At 40.2% G+C, this 22,754-nt stretch overlaps 1 protein-coding gene across 3 annotated transcripts in view; it reads left to right on the plus strand.

Annotated features, from left to right (window-relative positions):
* The window catches only part of ARB2A (ARB2 cotranscriptional regulator A), a 793,098-nt gene that overhangs the window by 455,076 nt on the left and 315,268 nt on the right, over positions 1 to 22,754 (plus strand). For all 3 annotated transcript variants that reach the window (XM_077462393.1, XM_077462395.1, XM_077462394.1), the window contains one exon: positions 7,115 to 7,234. In XM_077462393.1, the coding sequence (XP_077318519.1) occupies positions 7,115 to 7,234 (120 nt within the window). The remainder of the gene's footprint in view (positions 1 to 7,114; positions 7,235 to 22,754) is intronic.

The raw sequence follows: 22,754 nt of genomic DNA on the forward strand, positions 1-22,754 counted from the left end.
ATAATTCCATGTGTTATCAGCGCAGGTAGTCCATCATAAATGCAGACCTTGGAGTGCTGAGATGTTGGAATCTGCTTCAGTCGATAAGGCTTTGTCTCCTGCATTTCTTTAACTTGGTATTTAACAATTAATGACTGTAATATTACATTAGTAAATTCAAATTGTTGTCCTTTAGAGGCTGCCGAGCATAACAATATATTTTCACCACTAATCTATGTATGGTAATGTCAGAAATGTAATAACTTTGTGCATTCTTTACAACCTATAAAGGAAAACTAAACATTTAAGAAATGTTATAGATTGCATCTAATAAGGCTGTACTTTTACAGCAAAATATGTGTTTACTTTGGCCTGTAAAATGTTTCCAGCATTTAAATGAAATTATGTAATTTATAGGAGGCAGCCATGTTGTCTTGTTTTCTCCAAAGACCACATGGTAAATGATTTTAAGCATTTATGCATCAGATTGTTCAGTAATCGACTGTAGAATAAATGTTTTATTTATTTTTAAATGTCAGCACCAATTTATTTTCATGGGGAAAGGAAGGTGGCAGAGAGTTAAAATTGAGAGATAAAACTTAAAGTATCAAAAGCATGTAGTCTACTTTAATCTATTTTTCATATAAACAGTTTGTGTGTTTATTTTATTTTTTTAAATGTTTGTTTATAGTATAAGTATATAAAGGAAAACAATTTGAATTTACTAATGAATTTACTAATTGGGCACACTTGGTGATCTTGTTGACAACCAGGAATTCCCTCACTTTGGAAAGATGTCCTATCACTTACTATTTTGGCTATGGGACACCAAAGTGAAAAAAAAAAAGTTTTGCCTTTTAGTTTTTCTTTAACCACTTCAATACTGGCCACTTCACCCCCTACCTGCCCAGGCCAATTTTCAGAGCTGTCACACTTTGAATGACAATTCTGCGGTAATGCAATACTGTACCTAAATTAACGTGTTATAATTTTTCGTACAATTAGAGCTTTATTTTGGTGGTATTTAATCACCACTGGGTTTTTTATTTTTTGCTAAATAAAAAGACTGAAAATTTTGAGGAAAAAAAATGTTTTTTGGTTATAAACATTTACAAATCCTCTTACTTCATAAATTTAGGACAACATGTATATTGCTACATTTATTTGGTAAAAATAACCCAAATCAGTGTATATTATTTTAGAGTCTACAAACATATACCGTAGTATATATAGTATTTCTGAAAATCTATCAATCCTGATGTACTGACATTTCACTTCTTGAGTCCCAAAAATGGCAGGACAGTACAAATATCCCCTAAATGACCCCGTTGTTTTTTTTTTTAAGTTATAATTTTTTTGGAAAATGAAGACATTTAAAAAAAGATTTTCACATTTTAATTTTTTTTACATACTGTCACCAATGCAGTACAGCTTCATCATATAAATGGTCTGGCAGTGATCAGGGACCCTTACTGCTGACAATATGTAAAAAGAAAATATATATATTTTTCTTTTTCAATACTTACATTTTTTTAACATACTGTAAGCAGAGCAATACATACAGTGATACCGTAGTAACACTGTCCTCCTCTGAGGTGGTGATCATTATTTATTTTTTTGTACACACTGTGATTGCTTATAACAGTGAATTTCACTGTTATACGCAACCATTTTTTCTGAATGAAATTCATGAATTCAGTGTTCACTATTATGATTAGTTGTGATTGACCACAGCTAATCACATGGCACAGATGGGCTGTGATTGACCCTGTCTGTCCCATGTGATCACTTTGACCAATCACAGAGATCAACACAATAGTACACAATGAAAGGCATGAATAGAAGGAGCAATCCTGGGGGGCGTCATATGATGTTCACCCAGGATAACAGTGCTCCTGCCCATCTTTTTACTATAGGACAGGCGGGAAGCAGTTAAAGTGTTCACCTTCATGGAAAAAATGTAAACCCTTCCCACCCTTCCAGTCTTTGCTGTACTTACCTTCAAGGTTGCCTAGTTCTCAGCACACCCACAGTTGCTCCAGTGGTGACTGGGGGGTGGGCAGTGTCCAGTTTTGGTTCAACTTTACATTTTTCCTTTAAAGGTGAACTAACCATTTAGTGTTAGTATCTTGTGTGTGTTTTGCAGTGGGTAGCTGTGCTCGCAGTAGTAAGGACTGCCACCTGGAGTCCCTGTGAACTGCCTCCTGGTGGTGGCTTATGTCTCTTTCTGTGAAAACTATAAAGGACCATTGCTTTTATTGTGCTATTAATAGAAAAAAAAAAATAATGGATTTTGTTTGAAAAAAAAATTTGTCACTTTTTTTTTTTTTTTTTTTTTTTTTTTTTTTTTTTACTTAGTAGGAACAAACAATATGTCTCCTCTCCCCTGACAGAGCAGGGATTTGTGTGCTTACACAAATCGTCCCACCGTCCCTGCCTAAGCCACATTAAAAGTACGTGAGCCGGTAAAGAAACGGTTAACCACTTGAGGACAGAGCTTTGTTTTGAGATTTGGTGTTTACAAGTTAAAATTCGTTTTATTGCTAGAAAATTACTTAGAACCCCCCTACCTTCACTGTTGTCTTATTTTTTATTTAAAAAAGTGTATTAAAAAAAAAGTACGCTTGTAAGACCACTGCGCAAGTACGGTGTGACAAAGTATTGCAGCGATTGCCATTTTATTTTCTAGGGTGTTAGAAAATATATATATATATATATATATATATATATATATATATATATATATATATATATATATATATATATATATATATATATATATATATATATTATTTTTTTTTTTTTTTTCTAACACCCTAGAAAATAAAATGGCAATCGCTGCAATACTTTGTCACACCGTACTTGCGCAGTGGTCTTACAAGCGTACTTTTTTTTTAATACACTTTTTTAAATAAAAAATAAGACAACAGTGAAGGTAGTCCATTATATTGTGAAAGATAATGTTACACTGAGTAAATTGATACCCAACATGTCACGCTTCAAAATTGCACCCACTTGTGGAATGGAGACAAACTTTTACCCTTAAACTCCATAGGCGAAGTTTAAGAATTTCTATAGGTTACCAGTTTTGAGTTAAGAGGTCTAGGTGTAGAATTATTGCTCTCACTCTAACAATCATGGCGATACCTCACATGTGGGGTTTGAACACAGTTTTCATATGCGGGTGCTACTCACGTATGTGTTCGCTTCTGCGCGTGAGCTTGGCGGGATGGGGAGCTTTACATTTTTTTATTATTATTTATTTTACACTTTTTATTTTTTATTTTGACACTGTCCTTTAAAAAATAAAATAAAAATTGGGGTCACTTTTATTCCTATTACAAGGAATGTAAACATCCCTTGTAATAGAAAAAAAAAGCATAACAGAACCTCTTAAATATGAGACCTTAGATCTCATACAAAAATGCAAAAATAAATAAAAATAAATTGTAATTTGAAAAAAAAAAATTCTCCTTTTAATAGCATTGGCATAAGTGACATTTTTACGTTGCTTCCGCCAGTCAATGCTATGGAGCCAAGTGGGGGCCATCTTCACCTCACTCAGCAGCCAGCCAAACAGGAGATAGGACCCTATCATCTCCCCTGCTACCAGTGGCTCCAGTAAACAGTGGAGACCACCGGAGCACAGCGGGAGGGGGCCCTCACCCGCCCCCGATAAAAGTGACCTTGTGGCGAATTCGCTGCCATGACCACTTTTATCTGGAAGCGGCGCTTTACCGCAAGCATGGCCCCAGTGTGAATATGACTCTGATTTAAAGCACCTGTGCAATTAAAGGAAAACCTGCAAACATGGCCTGTTGGGGGTACTTGAGAACAGGGTTGAGAACCACTGGTTTACATAACATGGCTTAAAAGGGAGATAAAAGAAAAACAATTGTGGGCTGAAATAGTTAAGACTTTGCCTATATAAATCGGAATTTATGAACTCAGCATAGGAGACCACACAATTAAATTCCATAAAACATATGTTTATTCAAAAAGATATAAAAATTCATAAATAAAATATGGGCATAAACTGCCTCCACAGTAAAGGTATTAGGCCCACTATAGCTACCTGAAATGATGATCAATAACTTATACAGTAGAATACAGTTGATTTGGGCTAAAAATTCATCTTCACCTCCATTTGATTTTTTTTTTTATTTTTTTGGGGGGGGGGGGGTTAGGGGGTTGGCGGGATAGTAGATTACTTAAGATAGCTTAAAAGGGAAATAAGACGATGTTTTTTTCTGACCAGCTCACAGGAGACAATGCATTTCTGAAAGGATCAACATGCACTTTCTTTGCTTGCTAAAAATTGTTAGCACAAAAATGAAAACCAGTGCATCCACCACATCTAAGAACTAGTAATCTGCAATACATAACATTTTTGCTCTTGAGTTTAGATATCCTTTAACCACTTGCCGACCGCCGCACGACGATGTACGTCGACAGAATGGCACGGGCAGGCATATGGGCGTACATGTACGTCCCCGCCTTCCCGCGGGTGGGGCCCCCCCCCCCCCGGTGCCAGCGGCGGTCGGTATCCGTGCAGGAGCGATCCGGGATGAGGGGGCAGCCATTCATTCATGGCCACCCCCCCGCAATCGCTCCTGACGAATGGGAGTGAAGCATTGCATCACTTCCTCTCCTGTAATGTAAACACAGGAGAGGAAGTGATGTAATCTCTCCTCCGTGTCGGTATTTTTCGTTCCGGCACCGAGGAGAGAGGATCGGTGAGTTGCACCAACACGACACTTCACAGTAGAACATGCCAGGCACACTCACACCCCCCCTTTACCCCCGATCACCCCCCAATTACCCCTGCCCCCCCAGTCACAGTGACACCAATTGCATTTTTTTTTTTTTGCATTGGTGTCATTTGTGACTGTAATAACTGTTAGGGCAGTTAGGGTTAGCCCCCTTTAGTTCTAATGTACCCCCCTAACCCCCCCAATAAAGGTTTAACCCCGTGATCACCCCCCGTCGCCAGTGTCACTAAGGCTGGGTTCACATTGCAGCCGTTTATGAGAACGGATGTGATTCGCACCGCACTGCAGTGCAAATCACATCCGATCTCTGTGCGATTCGAGTTCAGCCATTCGCCGCACCCGCCGCAAATTCGCACGGGACCCTTTTTTTGGTCTGCAGCAGAATCTGATCGCATGGGTGTTCACACCATGCGATCCGAGTTTGCAGATCGCACTGCGATATGCGAACTGATCTGGGGGTGTCATTAACATTTCACTGACACTCCCAGCAGTTCGCATAGGGCAGTGTGAACTGCCGCCGGGAGGCATGCGATGCGGGAACCCGCTGCGGATTCGTGGCATTCCCGCATCACTCCAGTGTGAACCCAGCCTAATAAGCGATCGTTTTTCTGATCGCTGTATTAGTGTCACAGGTGACGCTAGTTAGGCAGGTAGGTATTTAGGTTCACCGCAGCTTTTTATAGCGCCAGGGACCCCCATATACTACCGCATAAAGCCCCCTGATTGCCCCCTAGTTAACCCTTTCACCAGTGATCACCATATAACTGTTACAGGTGACGCTGGTTGGTTAGTTATTTTTTTATAGTTTCAGGGCACCCGCCATTTATTACCTAGTCTCACTAGTGTACCCCTAAATTTAGGGGTGTCTACTTTCCAAAATGGGGTTTGTGCCATCTTGGCATTTTATGGCCTTCAAAACTGTAATAGGTAGTGAGAAGTGAAATCAAAAATTTACGCCCTTAGAAAGCCTGATGGCGGTGCTTGGTTTTCAGGGCCCCGTACGCGGCTAGGCTCCCAAAAAGTCCCACATATGTGGTATCCCCGTACTCAGGAGAAGCAGCAGAATTTATTTTGGGGTGTCATTTCACATATGCCCATAGCATGTGTGAGCAATATATCATTTAGTGACAACTTTGTGTAAAAAAAAAAAAAAAAAACGTTTGTAATTTTCCCGCAACTTGTGGCAAAATATAAAAGATTCCATGGACTCAACATGCCTCTCAGCAAATAGCTTGGGGTGTCTACTTTCTAAAATGGGGTCATTTGTGGGGGTTTTGTGCCATCTTAGCATTTTATGGCCTTCAAAACTGTAATAGGTAGTGAGAAGTGAAATCAAAAATTTACGCCCTTAGAAAGCCTGAAGGCGGTGCTTGGTTTTCGGTGCATGTGTGAGCAATATATCATTTAGTGACAACTTTGTGTAAAAAAAAAAAAAAAAAAAAAAAAAAAAATTTTTTGTCATTATTCAATCGCTTGAGGCAAAAAAATAAAATATTCAATGGGCTCAACATGCCACTTATCAATTTCCTTAGGGGGTCTACTTTCCAAAATGGGGTCATTTGGGGGGGTTTTGTACTGCCCTGCCATTTTAGCACCTCAAGAAATGACATAGGCAGTCCTAAACTAAAAGCTGCGTAAATTCCAGAAAACGTACCTTAGTTTGTAGATGTGACAACTTTTGCGCAAACCAATAAATATACAGTTATTGACTTTTTTTTAACCAAAGACATGTGGCTGAATACATTTTGGCCTAAATGTATGACTAAAATTGAGTTTATTGGATTTTTCTAATAACAAAAAGTAGAAAATATCATTTTTTTTCAAAATTTGCGGTCTTTTTACGTTTATATCGCAAAAAATAAAAATCGCAGAGGCAATCAAACACCATCAAAAGAAAGCTCTATTTGTGGGAAGAAAAGGACGCAAATTTTGTTTGGGTACAACATTGCATGACCGCGCAATTACCAGTTAAAGCAGCGCAGTGCCAAATTGTAAAAAGACCTCTGGTCATTGGCCAGCAAAATGGTCCGGTCTGAAAGTGGTTAATAGTGCATTGTAAAGATTTGTTATAGAAATGCCCTTGTTTATATGCAATCTACCTTTTCTAACAAAAGTGTCATTGACACAGATAGGGACGACTATAATACTGCCGGGGTGCTTATAGTAGTTTTGCTTTAAAAAAAAAACGATTGCAGCATCTGCTGAAGCACTTATTGTTTTTTTTTTTCTTAACTTTTATTGCCATCAATTATGCTGGACAGCTTGGTCTGCCTATACTGTACACGTAGAAAAAAATAAAAATAAGGGTATGGAGATGAGTGTTATTTAAATATCCTGTACTTATAGGTTTTCTATCATTGCAGGAGAATGGCAGTCCAGAGGAACACGCGTTATATGTGTGGGATAACTTCATTTCAAAAGCAGCTGCAGAACATGTGTTTTTTGTGGCACACAGCTACGGGGGACTTGCATTTGTGGAGCTGGTAGGTCATTATACAAATCTGATTATTTTTTAAGTTTTTTTTTATTGGTTTTATTTTAGTCCATAAAGTAACACTTTTTGGCCAATGAAAAAAAAAAAAAAAAAAAGAATTAGTAAGCAAAAGGACATTTGTTCCCCACAGTTGCATACTAAAGTAAACCTAGACTATAACAGCTTTGCTTAAAGTAATGTCAAGCAAAGGCCGAAGACCAGTTGCTAATATTGTGTGTAGGATAGACTGACCTATCTTGGCTTATTCCACAATGTTTTCAGTAAGGAGTCAGCCTACTTGGTTATGGTGCAGAGCATTGCTTGTATGTGTATTGATTGCTATGCATTGTGAACTGATGACTGGAGGGAGCAATGATCAACAGACAGTAAGAGGCGTATAGGTGCCACTAAGCAAGGATGCGTCAAAAGACAGCGGGAAAAGGGAAGAAAGCACAATGGAATGAATGACAGAGGCAAGGAGATCCTTATGCTGTATGTCCTCAAGTACAGAGTTCATCTCCAGTAGGCCCTGAGAAGAATAATATACAGCACAATAGTGAGGCCCCCAACTGTCAAAGTGCTCAGAAATAGCTTTTCAGAGAATAGCTGTCATCAGAAGCAGTTGATGCAGAATATCTTTAGATGATGACCCTGCAGATATACAACTATGAGTGACTAGGCAATATCAGATATCGGGAAGTACAATGTAACCTCTAATAAAGAAATCCTAGCAAAAGGTGAATGTTTTAATTGGTAGATATTTTCATTATATGTAAGAAAGCAAATATTCACTTAAAGTATAGATCTAATTTGGGTTTTATCCACATAGCTCCACCCCCAGAAGATAAAGGAATAATTTAATATTTGGAGAGCTTGGCTACCTGATTTATTAAATATTTTGATGTTGTGGATTGTGATTATCTTGCAGTTGTTGATTGGGTTTCATAGACTTCAGGGAAGAGAGATAAATATTATACATGAATGGGTTAGCAGATTTGGGGCATATGTTGACAGACTTTGGGCTAGATTTGGGTGTCAATGATATCAGTTTGAGACACTTCTAAGAGCATCCAGAATTTGATGGGTGCAAGCCCTAAGACCCCTTTCACACTGGGGTGGATTTTCAGGCACTTTAGGACTGGAAATAGCCTCTGCTAAGTGCTTGAAAACAGCCTCCCATTCATTCCAGTGTGGCTTTTCACACTCGGGCGGTGCGCTTGCACGACGTTCTGAAAAGTCCTGCAAGCAGCATCTTTGGGGCGGGTTGGGAGCGCTGTATTTTGCGCTCCCAAAACGCCTTGTCCATTGGATTGGGCAGCGCTTTCAAAGGGCCTAAAAAGTACTTTGAAAGCATTGCAAAACAGGAGTTTTCAACCCTTTTTGGGAGGCTAAAAGTGGCTCGCTATTGGCCAAAATTGGCGCAAAAGCATGCTTAAACAGTGCTAAAGTTCTGCTAAAACCAGCCGCAATTTAGCGCTAACGGCTGGTGCTTTCAGTGTGAAAGCAGTCTAAAAGAAGACCTTTATTAGGATTTAAATCTAAATGAGCCATAACCTAGCTAGCCTAGGTCTCTCCTAAGTTTTTTTTTTTTTTTTTATTTAGTTTTTTTACCAGAAAAAGTGTTTTTTTTATATTCTTATTTAATGTTACCTTAAAAATACACAGATAGTAAAATTAGGACGCTGAACAAAGTTACCAAAATGTAGATTAGACATGTGTAGACCTAATTTTTGGAGTCCAGTTTTGTAATCTATTTCTCTGCATATGGATTATTAAACAAGAGTTCCCTATTTGCCTGCATATGGGGTATGCTCCTATGCTCATATTTGCTAAAAAAAAGTAGGAGGTGCATGCTAATAATTCTGATTGTGAAAGTGACTTGAGAAATAGTGATGCTTCATGGTAGGGTAGAAGCCTAATTTTAAACATGTTTTTAAATTCTTATAAAGTAAAACTCTGAAAATCTCCAGATGAAGCAGATAAGACATCTCCAGGGGCAAACTGACCATTTGGCCACTCGGGCACTGCCCGAGGGCCCCGAGCCACTAGTGGGCCCCATCAGGATTGCCAGCCTCAGTAAAACCAGGGACAGTATGTAAAAATCTGTGTGTTTTTTTTTCATCTGTTTCTGAAATGTCCCTTACCGACATCCTTTTGGTGTAAAAATCCTGAGATTATAGCTGCCCCACCTCTCCAGTACCTTCTCAGCCAATAGAAAACATGTATGTGTTTACTGTGTGATTGTATACTGTGTATGTGTACACTGTGTGGCCCCATAATCTCCTATTGCCCGGGGGCCCCATGAGTTGTCAGTCCACCCCTGGACATCCCTGAACACATGTTTGACTTTGACAACAAGGTAATGCTACATGTAATCAATGACTATAGTTAGATAACTTTAAATGGGGATCAAAAAGAGAATGGAGGGCACTGGAAGTTATTGTACATAAAATTCATAGAAGAAATACTGTGTATATTGCATTTAATTCTGGCTCAATTTGTTCTTTGTTTTACTACACAAAAATCTGAAATTTTCATTACTGACAGTACATCGTTGATCCCTTTCCCATTGGGATGTTCCATCTATTTTTAAAACTAATAACAAAACAGTTGCATTTGATTTTTTAAGTGTATGACAGTTTTGCTCCGAAGTAAAGACATTTGAGCTCTCCTTACGATTATCTCTTCCCCTTTATATGTAGCATTATATATTTGTAACTTCATTCACTACCCCTACAAGAGCTTGCTTTTTTACCTAGCACAATTATACAGACTAACACACACACTGGGGTAAATTTTAGACTGTGGTCATTTTGAAAAAGCTACGACCTGAACATGTTTGTTTCATCCTGGCCATCAAACCGTTTGCCTAACAAATCAGTTTTGTTTTCTAAATGTTGGTTTGTCCTAAATTTACATCTCGGAGAATGCTTTTTAAGGTTAGTTATGGGTTAGAAGCTGCTAAATTATTCCTTATTGCACTTTTAGAAGATCTTTTAAAAAAAAAATAATAATATAAAAGCCTGCTGGTCAGAAGATTTCCAACTATTAAGGCGTTAAAGACCCTTGGGCAGAAAGAAGTTGTATACCACCAACGTTCATCTCGCAATCATAATAGAGTGCAAGGGTTTTAGGCAAAAACAAGGAGTACTCGTCATTATGTTGAATTGTTGAACAAAATGAAATCCCTCGTCTGTGATTACCAGTGAGAAGGAAATGGACAGTCAATAACAGGACACTAAGGTGGCACTAAGCAATTAGCTCTAACTTGAACCAACTTTTATTTCTTAAAACAGTTGGGAAAATAAACACCTTATCTCTTTCAAGCATATTTCTCCTTGTTTGGACTTATATTGTTTTTATGATTATATGCATTCTATTATTTTTTGCAGTTTGGTCATTGTGGAATTAGCTTTAGCACCTGTCATTTAAATATCAAAAACATTTTTGTTTTTCTCCTACATTTTTGATGAATGGTAGGCAGTCAAAGGTTTCCTCTACTCATTATATTCTAAAGAGATGATATACAAGTGCCTAATTTTCTTTTCTATTAGTATTGTGGTCCTACAGTGTTGAGGTCCCAAAGTGTTTCTAAAGGCATTTTTTTAAATTAGGATAATAAATATGTTATACTTACCTGCTCTGTGCAATAGTATTAAACAGAGTGACCACCTCTGGAGGGAGACTATTCGCCATGTATACTGATTGTTTTATATGCTGTATGTTGGAAAGATTTTTAAATAAACACCTTTAAAAAAAAACAGAGTGACCTGGAACCCTCTTTTAATGGGGGGGTCCCCTAACAGCAATGTTGTCTTCTCCCTTTTTGTGTCTGCCACCATAGCAAGCCAAATAATTAAAACACCACATAAAAGGATTAGTAAACTTCCATATAATTTTTTGGATTTAACCACTTCAGTACCACGGTTACAGCACTACAGTTCTGAGAGGGCATCCATAGATGTCCTCTCAGAACCCCACACCCTGCGGCATGCATCGGGTGCATTCTGTGACCGCTGTGTCAGAGCTGATCACATGAAAACAGATTTGCCCATTTTCAGCAGTCTTTTCCTCATGCGCTCTGTATGTGTGAGGAAATGAGTGCCAATAACCGGCAAGGCTGTCAGCAGACTGTTTACACTGATAATCAGGGCACTGATAATCAGTGTCCTAATTATCATTGCAGCCCCATCAGAGCTTATCAGTGTGCATCAGTGCACATCAGTAAAGAAGAAAAATTACTTATTTGAAAAAAACTTTATAACTATAAAAAAAAAAAATTCTAAATTTTTAGTCTTTCTTCCTGCCCAGGCCAATCTTCAGATTTCAGTGGTCACTCTTTAAATGACAATTGCGCGATCAAGAAGGTGGTGAAAGTGTCCAGTATTGATGTGGTTAGGCTTGCATTTCCTCCTGTAATTTAAAAGAATTTTATGAAAAAAAAATAAATATATATATATATATATATATATATATATATATATATATATAATTTTTTTTTTTTTTTTTTCTTTGTAACATTTCCATAGGAATATTATGTTAGAGGTGAGTCTTTCTGGTAAAAATTTTTTGAACTGAATAAGCTTACATTGCTATGCAGTGCTGAACTAGATTAGTTTCTCTGACAAAAGTGAGTGGTCTATTTTTAAAACCAATGCTGAACTGATGGAGGATGCATGTTGCAATTTAAAAAAAAAGCATTAAAACAATTCTTCCGACCTTAACCTTAAGTACTCAGACAGAATGAAGGTTGGTAGGAAATGATTCAGCAGCTAAAAGATACCTTTTTTTACACAGAGCTACATACACTTTTCAGTACTTACCCAAAATTCCATACATAGGCTGCAAGCTTTCATGTCTGTGAAATAAGTTTTAAACTTTTACAGTTTGGATTTTTAAAATCCGAGAACATTAGCTTCTGTTGTGCTCTTTCCATATGAACAGTAATTCAGTAAATTCCTCTCTTAAAATTGGGTGGATACTTTTTTAACATAACCAGCTTAATGTACTTTTGTTTTTGATGTTTTGAAGTTGACAGTTGTAATTACTTTTCCCTTCTATGATTCCCAAGTATCATATAGTTAATGATAATCAACCTACTGGTCCAGTACTCAGTTACTTGTATATCCTAGATCCAAGGTGGGTAACATATTAATTGTGACTTTATTTGGAGCCTTAAAACATTTTAGGGTAGCATGGGCTGAGTGGAAAGAGGTAATCTGATGCTTGCATGTGCAGGGATATTACTACTTTCTTTACTGACACAGAGGCAGTATAGTGGGTCTTAGGTGTCCATTACTGGTAGGCCTATATGGCATAATGGAGTGGATATTTACACAATTTTTATATATATATATATATATATATATATATATATATATATATATATATATATATATATATATATATATATATACACACCAGTTCGAACAGGTTTTTCTGTAGTCGTTTGACAAAATTGCTACACATTCAATTACTTTCCTACCTGCACCTTGTGTTTTTCACCTGCACAATATATGCTTTAATCATGTAGTTTCATGGCCCCACTCATTGTCCTGTACAACACAGCATGTAGTGATGTAAATCTTCACATTCCTGTGCTGAGGCATGCTTTTGGGAGATGTAAATCTGGGGGCATACGTAAATCAATCCTCCTCCCGGCAGCTATACTTGCAAGAAGCCAGTTGATGATCACAGGGAGTAATAAACTCCTTACTACAGAAACAAGGTAAAAGAAAAATAATGCTCATGCCTGCTCTAGAGGGCCAGAGGAAGGTTTGAGGTTAACCACTTCCCACCCGGCCAATGCACATATACGGCCGGGTGGGAGCCGCCTACTCCTGATATGACGTTCAGGAACGTCATTCAGGAGTAGCGGGATCGCGCGCGCGCGCGCCCGCGCAGCGGCGCGATCCCGATGCGCCCGTGTCACCCGGACACGGCGCATCTCAGATCGGCAGGAGGGCTCTGTGATTGGCCCTCCTGATCACATGACGGCCGTGTCCAATCACGGCCGTCATGTGATGTAAACAAACAGCCGGTTGCTAGGCAATCGGCTCCTCCTCTCCTCACACAGAAGTCATCGCTGTGGAGAGGAGAGCAGATCGCTGCAGCCGGCTGCTGATCAGCGAGTATGAGCTGCTTTTTACAGCTTTTTACTCACTGATCACCAGTCTAGTGTACACAGTAAACACACCACACAGTAAACACATCACACAGTATAAACACAATGTCCCCACACATGTCCCCAAAACATACATGTCCCCAAATAATAAAAACACATGTCCCTAATAATAAAAACATGTCCCCCACATATGTCCCACTAAAATCACATGTCCCAATGATTATCTGCACACATATGTACGTGATCACCTGCACACATATGTACATGATCATTTGCGTACATATGTCCGTGATCACACAAACCAATTATTATACACTTAACGGATTTTTTTTTACCAAAAACATGTAGCAGAATACATTTTGGCTTAAATTTATGACAAAATTTGATTTTATTGGATTTTTATTGAAGTAGAAAAAAGAAAATATTGTTTTTTTTTTCCAAATTTCCGCTTTTTTGCGCTTATATCGCAAAAAATAAAAAACGGAGTCGTGAATAAATACCACCAAAATAAAGCTCTATTTGTGCGAACAAAATGATAAAAATGTCATTTGGGTACAGTGTAGCATGACCGCGCAATTGTCACTGAAAGCGCTAGAGCGCTGAAAGCTGAAAATTGGGCTGGGAAGGAAGGGGGCGAAAGTGCCCTGTATTGAAGTGGTTAAAGATGGGGCATTTCTTTATAAATCCTTTAATGTTTCATTTGGTATAGATTTAAAATTGAGACTTATTTTCCCACAGCCAGTGTATAATGAATCACTTCACCTCCAATAGGTTTTACCCCCTTCATAACTAGGGCATTTTTTGCTATTTAGCACTGTGCTAATTAACCGCTTTCGGACCGCCCACTGCATATATACTGTGGCAGGGCAGCCTGGCTGCACAAAATCATTTTGTGCACACGGTGTAGGGGTTGTGCACATGCCGCTCCCCCTGTGATTGGACAGTGTTTAGTGTACACAAGGCAAACCACTAATCTATCAGGGAGCAAAAGAGAGATCTTGTGTTTCAGCTAAGCTGAAACACGGCTCTCTTTTTTTCCAGTGTATCCGTCCCCCACACATTAAGCACCTCCCAGGGACACACTTAATCCCTTGACCACTCCTGGTGTTAACTCTTCCCTGCCAGTGTCATTTATACTCTGACAGTGCATTTCTTTAGCACTGATCACAGTATTGGTGTCACTGGTTCAGAAAAAGTGTCAGTGTCCCAATTTGTCCTCCGCAATGTAGCAGTCCCGCTAAAAATTGCTGATCACCGCCATTACTGGTAAAAACAATAAAAATATGACAAGTCCCTAAATCTATCCCATAGTTGTTGACGCTATAACGTTTGTGCAAACCAATCAATATACGCTTATTGAGATTTTATTTACCAAACATATGTACCAAAATACATATTGGCCTAAATTGATGAAAACATTTATTGTTAAAAACATTTTTTATTGGGAATGTTTTAAAGCATAAAGTAAAACATATTCTTTTTTATTCAACATTTTTGGTCTTTTTTTTGTTGTGCAAAAAATAAAAACCGCAAAGGTAATCAAATACCACCAAAAAAAAGCTCTATTTGTAGAGAAAAAAAGGACATAAATTTGTTTTGGTTACAGCATCGCATGGCCACGCATTTGTCAGTTAAAGCAATGCAGTGTCATATCGCAAAAAATGACCTGGTCATGAAATGGGTAAAACCTTCCGGAGCTGAGGTGATTAAACTGACATTTGCTCTGGTAAGGAAACGCTGTACGGTAAAATATATATGATTCTTTTCACACAAATGGAGCTTTCTTTTGGTGGTATTTGATCACCGCTGTTTTTTATTTATTATTATATAGATCAGGGTCTCCAAACGTCCTAAAGGGCCAGTTTATTGTCCTTAAGACTATAGGAGAGCTGGACTGTTGTCAGTGGGAGTAGAAAATTATTGGGGATTGGTGGTCAGTGAAAGTAAAAAAAAAAAATATTGCCTGGGGTCGAAAGGAGGCGGAATAGGGCCCCGTCATTGGTGGTGTCAGTGAAAGGAATAGTGTCCCATCATTCGTGGTGTCAGTGAAAGTAACAGTGTCCCATTGTTGGTGTCGGTGGAAGAAATAGTGCCTCATTGTTGGTGTCATTTGGAGGAATAGTGTCTAATCATTGGTGCCAGTGGGGAGGAATATCGCCTCATCTGTATTAGTGAGAGGAATAGTGTTGCAACATTTATATCAGTGAGAGGACGTATCCCCCACTGTTGGTGTCAATGGAAAGAATGGTGCCTCTTTTTTGTTGTCAGAAGGACTATTTCCTTGTATCAATCAAAGAAATAGTGCCCCAAGGGTGGGATAAATCCAGGCAAAGGGCTGCAGTTTGGAAACTGATATAGAGGGGGAAAAAAAGAAATAATAAAAAAAAAAGTCTGTGATAAAAAAAAATCCAGATAAGTGTATATTAATTGGTATATATACAGCCTATATAATTTCTTGAGGCACCAAAATGCCAGGACAGTACAAATGCACTCCCCCATCCCCCCCCCCCCCCCAATTGACCTGTTTTTGGAAAGTAGACAGTCCTGTTGAGTTTTCTGAAGCAAGTCATTTTTTGTCATAATTTTTTTGGAAAAATAAGAAATTAAATAATTAAATACGTTTTATTTATTTATTTTTCAATTGTTTTTTTTACATACCATCACCAGTGCAGTATAGCATCATCATATGACTTATGTGGCAGTGATCTGGGATACTGACTGGTGACCGAATGTAAAAAAAAATATATACATTTTTATTACATTTTTTAAAACATGTTGTACTTTTTTCAACATTTTTTTTTTCTTACAATTTTTTTTTCTATATCCTGTTATCAGAGTAGCTCAATGTCGCCATAGTGATAATGTATTACTCTTGGGGGTGATCAATGATCTGTTATTGCTTATACAGTGATGATCACTGTGTAAGCAATAATTGTATCTGTCATGAATGGGTATCCCAGTCATGAACAGCCTGCTTATGGTTGTGATCTGTGATTGGCTACAGCTAATTACATGGTACAAGTAGCCAAGTACCATGTGATTACTGTGGGCCAATCCCAGATCAAAACAGTAAACAAGCTGTTCATGAATGGAAAGCCAATCATGACAGGTTGTCTACATTGTTCTCATGTGATCGCTATGACTAATCATAGCGATCACATGATATCTGATTACCAGACACAGTGGTCACAGGAGAAGTGCTCTGTGTGCTCCTAACCAGGGAGAGGCACTTTACCTTATTAAATGCATTTGCAGGAGGGAGGTTAGCAGATATCAACATATGTATGTAGTATTGTTTATGGATACATAGTAAAAAAAAAAAAAGGACCCTTTTACATGGGGCGGACTCCGTCAAGCTGATCTGTCTGCTGATCCCCGCTGAGCAGGCGGATGACAGTTCAGTGTCTGCTTTGCATAGAGAGAAACACACAGCCTGCTGTTCTCTATTCGGAGGTCAGATGGAAATAGTCCGCCTGTCCGCTTCCATCTGACTGTCATCTGATCCGCTAGACTGGTGAGGAATAGATCCCCATCAGTCTGTTTTTGCCAGGCCTAATTGGATGCAGGCGGGTGTAAACGGACACATGTCTATTTACATCCGCTTTCCTATATTCCTATAGAGAACAATGGGCGGTCCGATCAGGCCAGGCAGACCAGATCGGTCTGTAGGTGTGAAAGGGACCTAAATGGGACTTGGATCAATATAGCAACCTAAACGTAAAGCTAAGCTGATAAAGAATGCTTTGTTTTATACAGCAGCGTTTCTCAACCTTTTTTAGTTTGAGCATCCTATAAAAATATGCACAATACTGAGTCATCTCAGTCTATAATTTAACAAAAAATGTAATGTTACTTACCAAAGGGAAACCTGAGGCTAGAGTGATGCAAACAACCCCTTGATGAAATAACTTCACCTCAGAGTTCTCCCTTCACGTCAGAGGACCCCCCCATCACGTCATAGTGCACCTATCACATCAGAGCCACTCATCACAGTCTGTTAATCACGTAATCCACCCCCTATGACAGACTCCTTCAATCACTCAGTCCCTCCCCATAACAAAGTTCCTTAATCACATAATACTGCCCCCCATCACAGAACCCCTCAACAACACAGTCCCCTCTTGACATCGGAGCCTTACCTTTTTACTCCAGCAGCTCAGCAAAAAGGAAGGAGGGTGGAGTAGGTCTGGAGGAGGCAGACTTCCATTTCCTCCTGAATGAAAGGGGCAGCCCTGCAAATCACCTGCCTTGGATCCGTGTCATGCATTGCCATGATTTGGGTAGGCTAGCTGCCAAATCCATAGCATTAAATGACAATGTGCATCCTGGTCCTAAAGCGTAATTTGTTGTCACAGTGCTGGTGGCCAGCCTTCCCACACCATGGCAGCTCATGACAAACTAGATCCCACCAACCTAGTCAAATACTATTGTAGAACACTGTAACTAAAACATGATCACATAGTTTCTTGAAATGAAAATCCAGTATTCCACTTATTTTGTTCATGTTTTCTCTTTCTGCACTGTGCACATTTTGTAGACTCTATTATATGTACCTTCTATGAATGTGCATGCACTCTAGCAATGGCCAAATTATATTTATACCTCTGTGACTAAAGTGGATTGTTCCAGAACACTGTGGTTTAGTATGGCTGCTTGTGGGTACATGAAAGGGTGACAGTGTTGCAACTAAATTGGAGCATTGTTCCACTATACCAGGAAGTACTTGTGGATACAACGGATTACCAGGTATGATTTAAAATGTGCACATCCCTTCTTAGTTGCTCTTACCTCCCTCTCTGTACCCTGTCCCCCAAGCAGTAATGTTCTCAGACAATATAACAGAGCGCGTTTCGGAAATCTGCCAGCATTGGGGATGGCCAGAGGTCGATCTATTGGTATCCAGGTTCAACAAGCTACAGCAGTTTGTATCCCGAACAAGGGATGCCCTGGCAATTGGAGCAGATGCTCTAGTAGTTCCCTGGAACCAGTCCTCCCTGGTTTATGCTTACCCTCCAATCTCTCTCCTTCCACATTTGTTGCACAGGATTCGTAGACAGGGTGTTCCAGTCATCCTGGTTGCACTAGCCTAGCCCAGAAGGCCCTGGCTCCCAGAGATTATGAGATTGGCAATAGACGGGCCATGGACTCTTATGCGCCACCCAGATCTACTGTCTCAAGGTCCTATATTCCACCTCAATTTACAGTCTCTAAATTTGACGGCATGGCTATTAAAGCCAGAGTGTTAAAGGATCATGGCATCTTGGGACTGGTGGTGTCTGTCCTAGTGAATGCCAGAAAAATGGCCACTAGGAAGATCGGTTATAGGATTTGGAAAGCCTATATTGCTTGCTGTGAAGACAGAAAATGGCATCCTCGGAAATACGTGATTGGGAGAATTCTCTCTCTTCTGCAGTCAGCTGTGGAAATCAGATTGGCTTTGAGTACAATCGGGGGTCAGATTTCGGCCTTGCCAGTATTCTTCCCTTTGCCTCCCATTCACTGATCCAAACTTGTATGCAGGGGGTAATTTGTTTGCTTCCCCCAATTAGGTCACCTATGTGTCCTTGGGAATGAAACCTGGTGCTGTCGGTGTTATAGAAACAACCGTTTGAGCCTATCAAGGAAATTCCATTAGTCTTGTTGTCACGCAAGCTAGCCTTCCTGATGGCAATCACCTCGGTTAGAAGGGTGTCAGAGTTATCTAGTGCTGCTCCAGACGGACCAGCAGGGAAGATATGTGTTTATAAACGCCATCATTAACGGATCTCCTATCCTGATACTTTCTTGTTCTGTCCCTCCCATACAATTCAGCTGTAATCAAGGAGGGCCTCGCCTTTATGACACAATATACCTCTGTACCGGCAGTGAGGATGGGGGACTTCAACATGACCCTCAAACCTGCTCTGGACCGAATGGGCACACTAGACCCCCCACCTTGACCCACTGGCCCATACCAGACTGTACCGCATACTAACAGATTTCGCTCTTGTTGACACTTGGTGCAACAAGCATCTGCACACTAAGGTCTTCACGTGCTTTTCAGCCCTTTTCAGCCAGTCACAACACGATGTCACAGATCGACTTTATTTTAATTTCAAAGTCCCTTACACCTAAACTGGGAGATGCGTGCTTTGCTCCAAGAATACTCTCCGATCACGCCCCCTACTGGGTCACGCTCCAGCTCCTAAAGGCCTCCCCTGCTCCTTGGTGGCTAAACCCATTTTGGTTGACTGCTCTGCAGGACCAGGATGACATTCCCGCAGGGCTGCAATACTACTTTACAGCTAATGGGGACTCTGCCTCGTACGACATGGTTTGGGAGATGTTTAAGCTTCACGCCCGTTCCTTGCTCTCCACACCTATCAATAGACTAAAAAGATCATCAAAACTCATTCAACAGGCGGCAGAACACCAACAGGTGCTGGAGGAGGCATTCCATCGGGACCCTCGCCCAGCACCACTAACAATCTCAAGATCCAGACACGACAGGTCTCTCAACCGCACATTGAAAAAGCTAAGCAACGCATCTTTTTCTGTAGATAAAGGGTATTTGAGTATGGAGAAAGATCGGGCAAACTACTTGCATATCTCGCCCCCATCTAGACTGGCGCCCCCCCTGGTGGTGGTATCAGTGATTGACCCTCAGGGGAACGACATCACTGATCTGAAACAGGTGGCAGAGGAATTTGGGAGACTCTACCATACATTTTACACTTTCCAAGTCAACAACACTCCCCAAGATACCAGAGACTACTTAGCGGGAGTTAAATTCCCTAGATTGACTAATGACCAGCTTGAACTCTTTGAGGCCCCTATTACTAAAGAGGACATTTCCAAGGCTTTCTCCTGTCTGGCCACATCTAAGGCCCCCGAATCAGACGGCCTACCACTTGAATTCTATGCCACCTACTCTGAAATCCTAACCCCTAAACTCTATGACCTGTACAAATTTATATTTAATTCAGGAATCCTACCCCCCTCTATGAGAGAAGCCCAAATTATAGTGATCCCCAAGCTCAGTAAGGACCCTAAATACCCGGAATCATATAGACCTATCTCCCCACTACATGTAGATATCAAAATACTTGCTAAGATTTTAGCTTCATGTCTTAACCAGGTCGTTCTATCACTGATCCACCCTGACCAGACCGGTTTTATGCCAGGGAAAAAAACAGCTATGAACATCCGCCACCTATTTATGAACATTCAGGGGGTCCCATGATGAAATCGGCTTGAGGGTCGTGGTGGCTTTGGATGCTGCCAAGGCCTTTTGATTCCGTGGAGTGGAATTACCTGTGGGAGTGCCTCTCGGGATTTGGCTTTGGCCCCAACTTTATTCGCTGGGTTCAGCTCCTATATCAATCCCCAAAAGCCAAGGTGTTCATGAACGGCTGGCTCTCCAACCAATTTCCGCTAGAGAGAGGGACCCGACAAAGCTGCCTCCTTTCCCCTATGCTGTATGCATTGGCTGTGGAGCCACTGGCCATCATGATTCATGCAGACACCAGCATCCGAGGCCTTCAGATATGGGGACTGGAGGAAAAGATCAGAATGTATGCTGATGACACGCTCCTGTACTCAGGTCCCTCTCTCGTTGCAGCCCTACACTCCATAGAATGTGTCGGCAGCCACTCGGGTCTGTATACTCTAATCAAGACCAAGACACAGACTTGGGCCAGAATACCTTTGGGTGTTATGGGACGCATTTGTTTGTTACTCCTCCCAAAGATACTCTATTTGGTGTGGCATGCCCCTCTGTATATACCACAAAAATTCTTCAACATAATTGAATCTATTCTCAATTCGTTTATATGGGGCCACAGCAGACACAAATTATCTTGGAGAATCCTGAAGAACCCAGTGACAATGGGAGGAGCTGCTCTTCCAGACTTTCAGGCCTATTATCTTGCCTCCCAACTGTCACATTTCTATAATTTTGACAAAAACGAGCTACCAAGATACCAACTACTCTGTGAGCGCCCTGGTGACCCAGCCCATACCCCACTTCAGTTAGTCCTAACAGCCCCATTGACAAGACGCCCCTCCCAACACAAAGCGGACAGGCTGACGCACCACAGGAGGGTATGGCAAATGGCACTGCAAAAACTCGGGACCCCACAGGTGCACTCTCACACACTTCTCTGGTTCAACACAACCTTACCCTAATTACTGTCCATCACAGACCCGGTGGTGTGGATACGCCATGGGATCTTGTACATACACCAGATCATGATCACTACGGAACTTAAAACATTCCAAGCGCTGAAAGACTAATTTTACCTCCCCATTTGCCTTCTCTTCAGGTATCTACGACTCCGCCATGCTATACAAACTCAGTTTACCGGCTCCAACCCATCCCTGGCAGTCCCCTCTATTGTAGACACAATCACAGGCACAGAACCAATCAAACTAATTTCTACCGTATACTCTGCCATCCGCCTCCCTAGTACCACAGCTTTGGCCTACACTGCCAAGACTAGATGGGAGGTGGATGTTGGAGTAATTGAGAATGAGGAGTGGGACAAAATTTTGGAGGATGTGAAAAAAGTTTCCCCCAAACTGTCAGACCACCTCACGCAGTTGTATATTATACATAGGACGTATCTGACTCCTCAGAGGATAGCGCGTTACAAACCCACGTACAATCCGGGGTGTCGCCTATGTGACCACACCGCAGGCTCCCTCTACTACCTCATATGGTCCTTTCCAACTATACAAGCGTACTGGATACAGGTGGTTCGTTTTCTGCATGACCAGATGGGCTCTCCTGCTACCCTAGACCCAAAGATGTGCCTGCTCGGTCTGCTGCCGGACTCCCCTCCATACCTTTCTACTTGAGACGCTATTCATGGCGAGAAAGTTAGTGGCTCGCAATTGGATGCAGGCCTTACCCCCTACAATCCAGTGCTGGAAAATTGGGGTAAATATTGTTTTTTTATTTTTTTTATTTATTCATAAGTGTTTTTCCCCAAAGAAATTGCATTTGAAAAATTGCTTCGCAAATACCATGTGACTTAAATTGCAATGACCACCATTTTATTCCCTAGGGTCTCTGATATATATATTAGCTTGAGCTGGAAGTGGTTAAAAACAAAGGACAGTATTTTATTCTACATTGTAAAGGTGTAATGTATATGGATTTTTTTTTTTTGATTTTTTTTTTTTTAAGGTGACTTTTCCAAAAAGAAGCAGATGTGCCCACATTGAAGTAAAAGCACTGCAACACGTTGAATACATGTTTTCTCAACTGTATCTGCAACCCTTTCTGAGTTGCTTGCATGCTTTCATTTATATTCTGGTTTTGTGTATATTGTGCTGTGGACAAATATAAAAACAAAAAACAAAAAAAAAAACACAATTTAATTCAGCTATGTAGTCGCAAAAAAAAAAAAAAAATTCACTTATA

The sequence above is a fragment of the Lithobates pipiens genome, unplaced genomic scaffold (assembly GCF_037356315.1).
Source record: "Lithobates pipiens isolate NorthernLeopardFrog02 unplaced genomic scaffold, aLitPip1_a1.2 Scaffold_3, whole genome shotgun sequence".
Lineage (NCBI taxonomy): Eukaryota > Metazoa > Chordata > Amphibia > Anura > Ranidae > Lithobates > Lithobates pipiens.